The 12,346-nt window shown below is 33.2% G+C and overlaps 1 protein-coding gene across 2 annotated transcripts; it reads left to right on the forward strand.

The window, feature by feature from the left end:
* The first annotated feature begins 6,003 nt into the window (after positions 1-6,003).
* Positions 6,004-10,608, forward strand: LOC113766951 (protein FAM133B). 2 transcript variants are annotated; one of them, XM_027311111.1, is made up of 5 exons: positions 6,004-6,353; positions 7,196-7,297; positions 8,331-8,472; positions 8,562-8,608; positions 10,145-10,608. In XM_027311111.1, exons 1-5 carry the CDS (start codon positions 6,267-6,269, stop codon positions 10,346-10,348), a joined length of 582 nt encoding a protein of 193 aa, XP_027166912.1. In that variant the 5' UTR covers positions 6,004-6,266; the 3' UTR covers positions 10,349-10,608. The 2 variants fall into 2 exon arrangements, with proteins under 2 accessions (XP_027166912.1, XP_027166913.1); XM_027311112.1 differs by having other exon boundaries at positions 10,065-10,150.
* Positions 10,609-12,346: the final 1,738 nt, after the last annotated feature.

Genomic DNA, 12,346 nt, shown 5'->3' on the forward strand with positions numbered 1-12,346 from the left:
AGAGCACAAGTAAATTAAAGACATAGAGAAGCTATAATAATTGAATGTATTCAAGAATATATACGTGCGTGTGTCTATATATATGTGTGTGTGTATATATATATACATATATGTTTGTGTGTGTATATCGCATGGTCCAAAAGTTCTTTTTATACACTACAAAAACAAAGGATAATTTCAGAAACCTCCCCTAGGATTTTTTTACTGTTTCACTGACCTCTCTCCATATTTTGAAATTTACACTAACCTCCGTTAAGGTTTAATTATTTTATAACATTTAGATCTAATCAATAATTAAAAATTAATATTAGGATAGAGAAGATAATATGATTCCATCATTACCCCTCTTTTACTACATTATTTAATTAATTCAATATTAATCTACATATTAAAGAAAAACACTAAAATTTGCTTATCATTATGGATCAAATCACATATAGTATCAAAAAATAGTATATCATTGGATACGGCTAAATCCACACCTTTCTAGTGTAAATCCACATCTTTTACGCTAAAATATCTATAAACCTCATACTATTTATCAGGATTTCATAGAAACTTTTTCAATACCAAAACTAATCTTTTGTGGTGGGAAAAGATGATGTCAATTAAGTTTATTTTTCTCCCCACTCAATTTCATCCTTTCATCATCCTTTTTCCTTACTTTCTGATGTTCACGAACTATAGCAAATCTTATAACGTTTAGACCCAATCAATAATTAAAAATTAATATTGGGATAGAGAAGATAATATGATTCCATTATTGCCCATCTTCTACTACATTATTTAGTTAATTCAATATTAACCTACACATTAAAGAAAAATACTAAAATTTACTGTTTATCATTATGGATCAAATCACATATAGTATCAAAAAATAGTATATCATTGGATATGACTAAATCCACACCCCTCTAGTGTAAATCCACATATTTTACGCTAAAATATCTATAAACCTCATACTATTTATCAGGATTTCATAGGAACTTTTTCAATACCAATACTAATCTTTTGTGGTGGAAAAAGATGATGCCAATTAAGTTTATTTCCCCCCCCACTCAATTGCGTCCTTTCATCATCCTTTTTCTTTACTTTCTGATGTTCACAAACTATAGCAGCAAATATTATCATCAGTTGGAGAACTCTGAACTTCTAGTTCTAAGTGAGTATGAAATCATTGCAATGATCATCATTTGTTTTTTTATTATCAATAGATATTTGAAAATCAAGTATCACTCTTCAATCTTGATCCTGAAATTTTTATTTTTTATTATCAATAATATTGGGTTTTCTTGATTGGATGTTTTAAGAAATTTTAGTCATTTTAGAGTCTTTGGATATTATGGTTTCTAATCTTTTATTTGATTTGGACACCAAACAATCATACGTTTAGTTGGTTGGATCAATATGGTTATTCAGATGAGAAGCTTATTTTTATGCTGGAAAAAATTGACATGGAAATAATTATTGTTTGGTAGTGTTAATCTGTTTACCAACGTAATTCTATTAATTCTCTTAATATGTTGAGTGCTTGTAACAATTGGTTATTTTTAAATTAGTACACTTGTAATTGATTTTATTCTTAGCATATATGTGAATTCTGGTATGAATTACTAACATTTTATAGGTATCAAGTGTTTGTAATTAAGCCAAAATAACTTATGGAATATTTATCAATATTTTTTGATCTCAAGTCATACATATATGCATATGTGACTGGTTTCATTATTCTTTTAACTGCAGGCATAATGTGTGAAAGAGAATCAATGACTTTTGAAATAGAAACTGAATCATAATATGCAATGCAAGATGATCTTTTGGAATTACAAAAGAATCATTTTGAAAATCTCGAGTCTTTTGAAAGTAACTCAAGAGTTTGTTTTAAAACGAGGCTTTTCTTTGTCTATTAAGAGGTCCAAAAAAGATAAATTGATAGTTATAGGGTATGGTGGAGGAGGCATATATCGCAATAAAAGTAATCTCTCGGAGCACAATCGTAAGAGAAATACAGCATCAAGACTTATTAATTGTTTTTTTGAAATTCGTGGAAGGAAGAAGAAGGGACACTGAAAGCCTGAAATAGGAAATCCCATCCATAATCATGCATCTTCGGAAGATATGTTAGGTTATCCTTTTTGTCATCGATTCTCCAAGAATGAGGAAATAGATGTTGAAGAGTTGATCAAGTATGGTATACCAACTCGTCAAATTCTTTCTACAATAAGGCAACACAATGCCAACACTCAAGCAATATCTAAGATGGTAAACAATTTGAAGGCAAAGTTGTGAAAACAATATTTATTTGGTCGCACACTTATACAAGTTTTGTTGGAGGAACTTGGTAAGGAAGGTTTTATCTATAGCTCAATGCAAGATCCTAATGGACGGATAACACACTTATTCTTTGCTCATCCTTTTTTAATTGTATTGAGTAGAAGTTATCCTAATGTCTTTCTGATGGATTGCACTTATAAGACCAATGGATATAAAATGACACTGCTTGAGATTATTGGTTGTTCAAGTTTCAATAAATCATTCTACTCTTGTTTTGTTTTCTTGAAAAATAAGGAAAAAGAAGATTATATACGGGCACTAAGAATATTTTCTAGTATACTTGGTGATGATTTTCAGCCTACTGTTGTTGCCACTGATAGAGAATTGGCATTGATGAAGGCTATTCAAATTGTATTTCCATCAACTATGAACATTTTTTGTGTCTGGCATATTGAAAAGAATATAGTGTCACGTTGCAAAAATCAATTTATGGAAAGAGAAGATTGGAATGGATTCTTATCATCTCGGACTGGTGTAGTTAATTCTACAACTCAAATGGAATATGAAGAAGCCATACAAAATTTTGAGTATATTTATGCAGAAAAGAAACATGCTTTGGATTACATTCAAACTACTTGGCTACCTTCTAAAAAGCATTTTATGAGTGCATGAACAAACGAGTACGCTAATTTTAGAAATGTGCTACTTCAAGAACTAAAAGTGCACATGCTTTGATCAAGAAATACTTGCAAGTATCTAGTGGTAATCTATGTGAGGTGAAGAACAAAATAGGTCATGCTATCAAGCATCAATTTCAAGCAATCAAGACACAACTTGAAAATGAAAAGACTAGAGTTCTGCATCGTTTCCTTATTCCTTTTTCAGTGAACCTATCACTTGCATGCCTTTGTTTGCATTAGATAAACTTTAGAAGTAGTATGAATTAGCTAAATCTGACGATGAGTTGTTACCTTGTGAAAATCAATTCATGACTACGATGGGTCTTCCTTGTGCACATGAGATGAGGAACTTGAATTTAATTCAGCTTGACAGTATTCATTCATAGTGGAGACTTGATATTAGGCCATTCAAGGATAATGAGAAAGTCCAAGATATTGAGGATATTCCTTCCAAAGTTTGATTGGAGAAGTTACATGACAAGTTCACGCCATATTAAAAGACGGATAATCAAGTACACAAATACATATCAAGTTGGACAGATAACCATGTATACAAGCACATATACAAGCACATATACTAACGTCAATATAATAAAATTATATAGTAAATATATTATATATCATATAACCACAATTTAGTATATTATAATATTAAAATATATCATATTAATATATTAATATTATATATTATAATATTATAGTATATTAAATATGATATAATTAATATATCATATAATATATTTGGACTTGTAGAGCCTGCTTCGCGTGGTCTCTGCGCGGAGTGAGCCTGGGCTGAGTGGTGAATAAGTATGAAGGACTAAGTACTCGTTCGAGCATAAGCTATGAATTGTGAATTGGTATAGGCCTTAAATGTTCTTATGATATCTGAGGACCATAGATAGGTACGTCAGGTAGGAATTTCGATTGTAGATAGTTTACTCTTGGGACTGGCCAGCTCGAGATGTGAACTATCTTATTTCGGATTCTCGTGCCCGAGTACTCCAGAATTGAGGCGATGCAAGCTACTAGGTATTTGAGCCTTGTATTTCGGAAACATGAACAGGCTTTGTCTGACTAGAATGAGCACAAGAGATCAATGGACATCTAGTTTGGATAGTAAGTGACGTGAGAGACCAGACGGGCTGATACTGGGACGACTTCACCTTTTCCTTTTGGTTCGTCTGGATATTACTACCACCTGACGTTAGTATATGTGCTTGTATATGTGCTTGTATACATGGTTATCTGTCCAACTTGATATGTATTTGTGTACTTGATTATCCGTCTTTTAATATGGCGTGTTATGTGCGATATGTTATTTGAGTAATTGGTATGATAGATTTTGGTATGATAGATATGTTATGGCCACTTGACAGAAAAAGAGAAATAAGAAACAAGATTTCTGAACTTGTGAATGAAAAAACTCCAGTGGTTTATGAACTTGAGATTCGCACTCAAAAAGGTTGTCCATCTCTATTGAAAAGAAAAGGAAGTACTAATTCTACAAGGCGTAATCCTTCAGCCTTTGAGTATGTCGAAAATTCAAGAAGGTGTAGCAAATGCAAAGGTTCTGGTCATAACTCTCGCACATGTGAAAAGATCACAGACCTTTATGTGCCATTATCTCATAGTGAAATGATAGAAAACAACTCAATTGGCACTATATCTAGTGCAACTGATGACTTCTTGTGGAGCTAGATTTTGGTATGATTTGCAAGAATTGGTGTACAAACACATTCCTTTCCATTGATTATGTCTATCCCAAACATGGGATTTTTTCTTCTTTTTCAGACTCAAATGCATTAGCTGCATGCATCATGGAAGACAACAGATGAGAAATTCTTTTTCAAATGGCATTATGGGGTTGTGACGGGTTTTGTTTTATATAGTAGGGACATTTAGATTTCAATTTTCTATAGAGAATTCATATTCATGTATTTGTTTGGATATCCAGTAGATATCCTTACATATGTTAATTTCTAAATTTCTTGATGTTTTTCTTCATTCCTTTTGTTGGCATTGGTTGAAACAATATTATTATCTCTTATTATGTATTAGAAGATGAGAAATGTTTTGATAAATTTTTGCTATGCTCTGATACATTTTAGTTGATGATGATAGTTGCTACTATAAGTCTTCAATATTGGAAGGTAAGGACAAGGAATGATAAAAGAATGCAGTAAAGTAGGGGGAAAGGATGAACTTGATTAACTCCATCTTTGTCCACCACAAAAGGTTTGTTTTGGTATTGAAGAAATTCCTATGAAATCCTTATAAATAGTATGGGTTTCATAGACATTTTGATGTAAAGGGTGTGGATTTAGACTAGAAGGGTATGAATTTAGCCTTACCCTATGTCATTTTATATTTTTCACTTAACATAAGATCCAAATTATTCTTTTCAATCATATATTCATTCTCAAACAAGATCAACAACAAATAATCAAAAAATTTGCAACCAAAATATTATAAAGAACAAAGTTTAATATCATAAATATTCTTGTCAACATATTAACGTTAGTTGCTAAGATTTTTATGGTATTAAAGTTCACTCTTTAAAATATTTTGGTTATATTTTTTTAATCATTTGTTGTTGATCTTGTTTGACAATAAGTTTGAAACTGAAAAGAATAATTTGGATCGTATGTTAAGTGAAACATATAGAATGATATACTATTTTTGATACCATATATGATTTAATTCCTTACGATAAATAGTAAATTCTAGTATTTTCTTTAATGTTTGGGTTGATATTAGATTAATTAAACAATTTAGTAAATGAGGGACGATGGTAGAATCATATTATCTCGCTCTCCTAACATAACTTGTTGATTGTTGATTGGACCTAAATGTTACAAGATAATAAATCTTTGGGGAGGTTGATAAAATTTTCAAAATCTGAAGGGAGGACAGTGAAATAATCAGAATCCTCAGGGGAGTTTTCTGAAATTATCCCACAAAAAAATTGATTAGGTGGTAGAAAAATTATAGCCTGGCTAGAAAAGAAAATAATTTTTTATTCATTTATTTAGTTTCCCGTATGTGTCGTCCGGAGTCCAATCCCCTCCTCCTTCTCTCTCACACACAACACACAGTAAAAAAACCTCTAAATTCTGCAGCTCATCTCAGAAGCCTCTGATTCACTATAATATGATGATGGCTCCAATATAGACTTATCACCTGTTTTGAATACCTGGGTTTTCTTCCAAATTCTGTAATTTTCCTCTTATTTCCCCATCTGGGCTCCGTTGATTTCCTTATTTTCATTGGAGAAAGAAAGAAAGGAAATTAAAGAGAAAATTTCAACAAAAAATGGGGAAAAATCAAGCTTACAAAGCTATGCAAAGAGCAAGGCTGGGTGCCAACTCTGCTGCTCCTGAAGAGATCAATGACGGCATGGTTCGTACCCTTCCATTCTATTTTTCCTTTTCTGTTTTTTGAACCATTTTTCCTTTGTACCAAATGAAATATATGCCTTGTGAATGATTTTTTTTTTTGGTTGATGAACTACCATGGCTATCCTTTTTCTTCTTTTTTTTTTCTTTTATGAATATCGGATTTTACTCTTGGTGTTATCTGGGATGTTTGCAGAATTTTTTTCATTTATTTTTTCAGATTTTTGGATGATTTCAAGAAATTGGGCCGAGAGTTTTGGTGCATGTGAAAAATTGGACTAAAAGGTTAAAATCAAGCTTGAATTTGGATAGCCTTAATTTGCTGCTAGTATTTAGCTGTCAATGATTGGATAACTTACAGTTTTGGGTCGTGAATTAAATGGATGACATAAGTGCTTTGTTATTTTTTTTGTTTTGATGCTTTTCTTTTTGTTTGTGGCTTGAAATTTAATTGGGGTTTGTTTAAAAGAGATTTGGTCAGCCTATAAGCTAGAAGAAGACTCTATTGCTTGATTCAGGAAAAAGTGAAAACTACGTAAATGATGCGATTCTATGAAATCTATGAGGATGTGATTAATGGTGTTTGAAATTACTAGTAAAGTGCGCCATAATTCTTGAAGCATTGGGTGTTTGTATATTGGTATTATGTTTCTATTGAAGCCGATTCATATCTTGTATTAGCAGTGAAGTAGACTAGTCTTTGTATTCAGTTCTTCCTTTGGTTGCTCTGATTAAGATCATTGTCAAGCGCATAACCTTTCGTTTTACATGTAATGGATCTAGATTACTGAGTTTGAGTTGGCAAAGTGGTTTTGCCCTGTGCATTTCTGATGAGGACTGTCGCAGGTGGATGGTTCTTTTCATTCACCAGAGTGGCATGCTGCTCGTTTGGCAGGTCTCAATAAATCTCATACTGTTACGTGGGAAGAGTTCAAAAGGAAGCAAAAGGTATTCTGCTGGATGTTCTTGTGTTTGATCTTGTCTTAGTACTTCCACAGTTTGACCGCTGTGATTTGTTGCAAGGGCAAAAAAGCTCGATTAGACTACTGCTCAAAGGTGTTGAGTGATTGCCACATACAACATGGAAAGATGTACCTCATGATTGCTTCATAACTCATTTTCGTTTTGCATTGTTTGCTGTTGTCAAAGCATATATTTGTTATCCTTACATTTGGTGAAACATTATTGAAAGATGTTATGCTTTTAAACAAATAGTAATAGTTAGCTCCTCTAATTTTGTTTCAAGATTCCTGATATTGCTCTCAAAAGAAAATCTTGAACAAAGAAACAACTGGCTTTACAGCTTACTAATTTCAAAATGCATGAAATTGTATTTAAAGATTGGGGAAGACATACTGGGCTCTTGAGATGTATGAGATAGTATGCTTGCATTTCTGTAATGGTGTTGGGATCAACATAAACGAACTCTAAAGGTACACAGACTATTGACCCTTCAGATTTTGGACAGTTGTAGGAATTGTAACTGCTGGTTTTCTCATTGTGCCTGAGTGGCTTACAAGTTAATTCGAACTTCCTGTGGACAACAAGTCACATCCATTCTGTCAAAAAAGGACCTGAGATTAGATGTTCAATTCTATGTTGTGTCCTGGGTTGTGCCACTAGGTCCTCTGATCTTGGGGGTGTATCATTATCCTTTTCTTCTGTGAAAAGGATTCCATATAATGAAATTTGACTTTGGTTTTGGTGGTCTTAAAGAATTAAAGTTGCAGTATTTGTAGTCACGTTATGGATGGTCCAGTGTGCAGATTAGATTGGGGTGGGCAAAATGGCATTCTTGAGCATATTCAACTTAAGTTTTGTGACTGTTATGAGATATTTTGGCTTGACATTTGTTGTTCTATGTCTTCCGAAGATAACCAGATAAAAGATTCTGGTTGTGATGAGGTTTGATGTGGTGAGTCTCGTAATTGATTTTGTGAATTGCATTCTCTTGTTGCTTTCTCATGGGTTACTCTGTTAGGAAGAAGAAATGAAAAAGGGGGAGTTAGAAGCAGACAAGGATAGAATGATGAGGGAGTACAGGGCTCAACTAGATGCTGAAAGGGCTCTCAAACTTTCTCAAGGGAAAAACCACTCAAGCAGGAAATCTGGCCGCAGAAAAGGTAATGTATTATGTAGTGAAAGGAAGAGCATATTCTTGTTACTAGTTACATAATTAGATTTCTTGAGTGGTGAACTTTTATTCTTCCAGAAAAGAAAGATAAGGATTCAAAGAAGCGCAGCAGCAAGAAGAGAAAGGTGCGCTCAAAAGTGTTCTTTATTCTTTTTCCTCTTTTTTTAAATCTTTTTTGTGATTGTGCTTAGAGTAAAATAGAAATGTATATAACCATACATATTTAGTAGGTAAAGTACCAAACAGTCTTTTGGAATTAAGAAATTTTTTTTGATAACATCCATGTGATGCATTTAACATATAAGCAGTTATTTTGAGTTTGGCCCTGTCCACATGGTGCTAAACTTGTGATGAGGTTTGTCCTTCTTCATGGTTTTACTAAATCTGATTCTTATGCGTACGTCTATAATGAAAATTCTTATGCGTATATCTATAATGAATGTAGTGTTTTCTGTAATTATCACAATGCAAGATCTGTTAGGTAATCTATTCCTTGTTGACGGATGCCCTTCATGAGAACATTTTGCATGAGAAAAAATGGTAGCGAACTTGGAAGGTATTCTTTTTGCTCAATCATAGATAATGGAAGTTCCTGTCGTCACTTCTTTTCATAAGCAGTCAATCAAATAGAAGATTGACAGGACCCTGGTTCAAATAGTGCAAATTGGGGTTTTTTTTTTTTTGGGGGTGGGGGATTTCTTGCTACCAGTTTATCAGACTGAAATTTAACGAGTTTCTGCTCTTCACAAGATGGGGATGTGGTAGAGGTGACTTCTTCCATCCTTTCCACTTCTTTAGTCAACCATTCAGAAAGCGCTGAGTTCATATTCGCTGAAAGAGTTTTATTCACCTGCTCAACCGCAATTACGGTTCCAATATAAAGGTTTCTTGGCAGTCAATTAGTTCATCTGTTTTCCACATTTTTGCTTTTAAGTAGAATGTTTTCAATCTTTGTCTACAATAAGATAGCTGGTTTCAATGGGTTAACCCAATTTCACTGCCCTTGCGGGTGTATGTAACCTATAAGTTGTAAGCTACCTGAGATAAATTGGTCTATGGAGCTTCTTTTTGAGGTTCTCATCATTGGAAATTTTCTACTTTTATTATTGACATTTTAAGGTTTAGTGGATTAATATGATTCTCCATAGTTGAGGAGCATCGATTAGTGCAAGGGTTCATCAAATTACCTGAAAAGCTGATTGGGGTGCACATAAATGGTTTTCATTTGTTTTTCTGTTTCTCTTTTGATGCTGTACAATAATGTCGCATACTTGCATTGCAAGATGTAGATTCCACTTAAAGTTTTGACCAATATGTTGTAATTTTATGCTCCATATGCATGAAGAAATGAAAGATTTAGTATTGGATTTTAACTCAGCCCCTACCTCAAGCATTTTTCGGTGATTCAAGGAAGAAATGCTATAGTGTTTTTGGTATTACTTGTGTCGTGGTGTATTCTTTGATTCTTCTCTCAGCAAGCAGGGAAGTACGAGTACTCGTAGAGAACTTATGACTTGTGTTATAGCCGTTTAACGATTAATCATCTGAACAGAATCTGACTGTGTGGTTTATATTCTACAGTTAACAAATATGAATGAAGCCAACTATGGTCTTCTTTGTTTCATGTTATGAAATACCTGATTTGGATTATATATTCTTAGCATTCGAGGAGATATTCAGATTCTAGTTCTTCAAGTTCACCCTCAGAGTCTTCAAGTAGTGATGACGAATCAAGAGGATCAAAGTCAAGGTCTAAGAGAAGGAAGAAAGAAAAAAAGCATCGATCAAGATCCAAGCAATCCAACAGTGATAGTGGAGAAGCTGACGGGCCTTTGCCACTTTCTAGATTCTTTGGGAAAAGCTGATTTTATTGTACTTGTACCATTAATCTTCTCTTAGATTAGCGGTTGAGGGGATTCTTCCGAAGTCAACAGAATCTAGGTTGCACTTTTTATTGATGTATGTATCCATAGCCTTCTGTCTCGTTATTACAGATCAATGTCTTCCTGAGCTAGAGGTTATGTAGTGAATGTGGGAACAACTTCTATATTTCTTGGATTACTGTCTACTAAAATTTGAAACTGCTTACATTGTGATCTTATAGAATCTGATAGAACTTTTCGGAGTGGAGGAGGTCAGTTATTCTCCTTTTCCAAACTTAAAAGCCTCTTTTTTTGAGTTTGGACTCTAGGGTAACTGCGCTGCAAATGTTGAACGTGATTCCACTCTTGGGATGGATGACAGGGAACAGCAAAAGTTGCCATTCAATTCACTGCAGTAACATAATGCTTTTCTGGATATATGTTCGACTGGTACAAAGTGTTCTCAACGAATATGCAGAGTTCTATGTCTTGCATTACTGTCCTTTGCAACTGAGTTCCCTTATGTTTGTCTCTGTTATCACAAGTGGCTGCTGGATTTTCTTCTAAAAATGCCATCAGTTTTATAACTCAATGATAAAGGTTGCAATGGTTGGAGTCTTAGGACTTCTTGTCAGATCTGATGGATGAGAAGTTGCCATAAGTACGAGCTATGTACGCCAATGGACTTTGATAGATACTTTTTAGCCAGGTATATTCACCAGAGTCTGGACTATGTATGACCTTGTAACAAATGCACCCAGAGGCCCCTATACAATCCAATATTTGCGCATCCATCCATCCATGTGATTCAAAACTCTCTTAGCTGGGATATGGTTGTTTGTACTCTAATAAATTGGAGGGATAAAAACATTAAACTCGCTTGAATTTTACTCTCAATTGCATTTTACTCGCTCAACTTAATAAATAGGCATTTTGCCCATCTGTTTCATGTTTTAGGACGAAAGTGCCATTTTCATATTAAACATTATTTTATTTTATTTCATTTTTTTGGTTCTTTTTCAACTTGTCCTTTTTTATTTTTAAAATTTTTCTTCCTTCTCTCATGTGGTTGACAACTATTTCCTCTTAGCTGTTATTACCCATATATTAATTTTCATATGTGTGTGTGTCTATACATATATATATATTCTGTATATAATATTATGGTTGTATGATAATTATATAAATGATATATAAATATTATACATAATATGTAATTGATAAGAATACAATTAGGTATATATTATGCATAAAAATTATAATCATTAATCACCACAAATGAGTTTGAAATCCATGCGCATCAACTTGAGAGAAGCCATTACCGATTCCACACCTAATTCTAATTCGATTTATTAAAAGTGGTACATACCAAATTTGTAGCGTTTATCAATTTACCAATTTCATTTTGGATGTGGTTAGCAAATCAATACCACCGATTTATACAATTTTTATTTTGTGATAAAACATCATAATTTCATTAAAATCTGCACTAATGACAGAACTTGCATCATAAGAAACCCTAAGAAAAGAAACTTCATCACACAAATGACAAAAAAAACTATAGAGAGGGTTCATCCCATAAAAAAAGATCAGAAAAATCTGGTCTCTCCCATCGAAGAGTTGGAAGAAGTTTTGGCTAAAGAATTTTTCTGAAAAGAAGGAGAAGAGAAGTAATTTAGCTTATACAGATTTAGATGCCAAAGAAACTGTCAATAAGGATAAAAAAATAAAGGAAGAAAAATGATATTAGAATGACTTTGCTAAATATTTAAATTCTAATTTTTGTTGATGATTTGATCTTTTCATTTTCCTTCCTTAAATACGTTTGTGCATGTATTGTCAGTAGTCCTCGCGCAACTCTAATAATGCATTTGCTTCGCCTAGGAAAAGAACAAAGAAAAAACTTAAGCTTAACCATTTCAATCGAGTATTCAGGACCATCAGCAATCTATATTTTGGCATCCTAATATCTGTTCTACTGTATGTTAACCAGAACTGGAA

Source organism: Coffea eugenioides, chromosome 3 (genome assembly GCF_003713205.1).
Source record: "Coffea eugenioides isolate CCC68of chromosome 3, Ceug_1.0, whole genome shotgun sequence".
Classification (NCBI taxonomy): Eukaryota; Viridiplantae; Streptophyta; class Magnoliopsida; order Gentianales; family Rubiaceae; genus Coffea; species Coffea eugenioides.

Excerpts from the sequence above, each read along its gene's own strand:
- LOC113766951 (XM_027311111.1), top strand. The coding sequence starts at position 6,267 with ATGGGGAAAAATCAAGCTTACAAAGCTATGCAAAGAGCAAGGCTGGGT. Across the intron at positions 7,298-8,330 it reads AGTTCAAAAGGAAGCAAAAG|GAAGAAGAAATGAAAAAGGG; the intron begins GTATTCTGCTGG and ends TTACTCTGTTAG. Across the intron at positions 8,609-10,144 it reads GCAGCAGCAAGAAGAGAAAG|CATTCGAGGAGATATTCAGA; the intron begins GTGCGCTCAAAA and ends ATATATTCTTAG.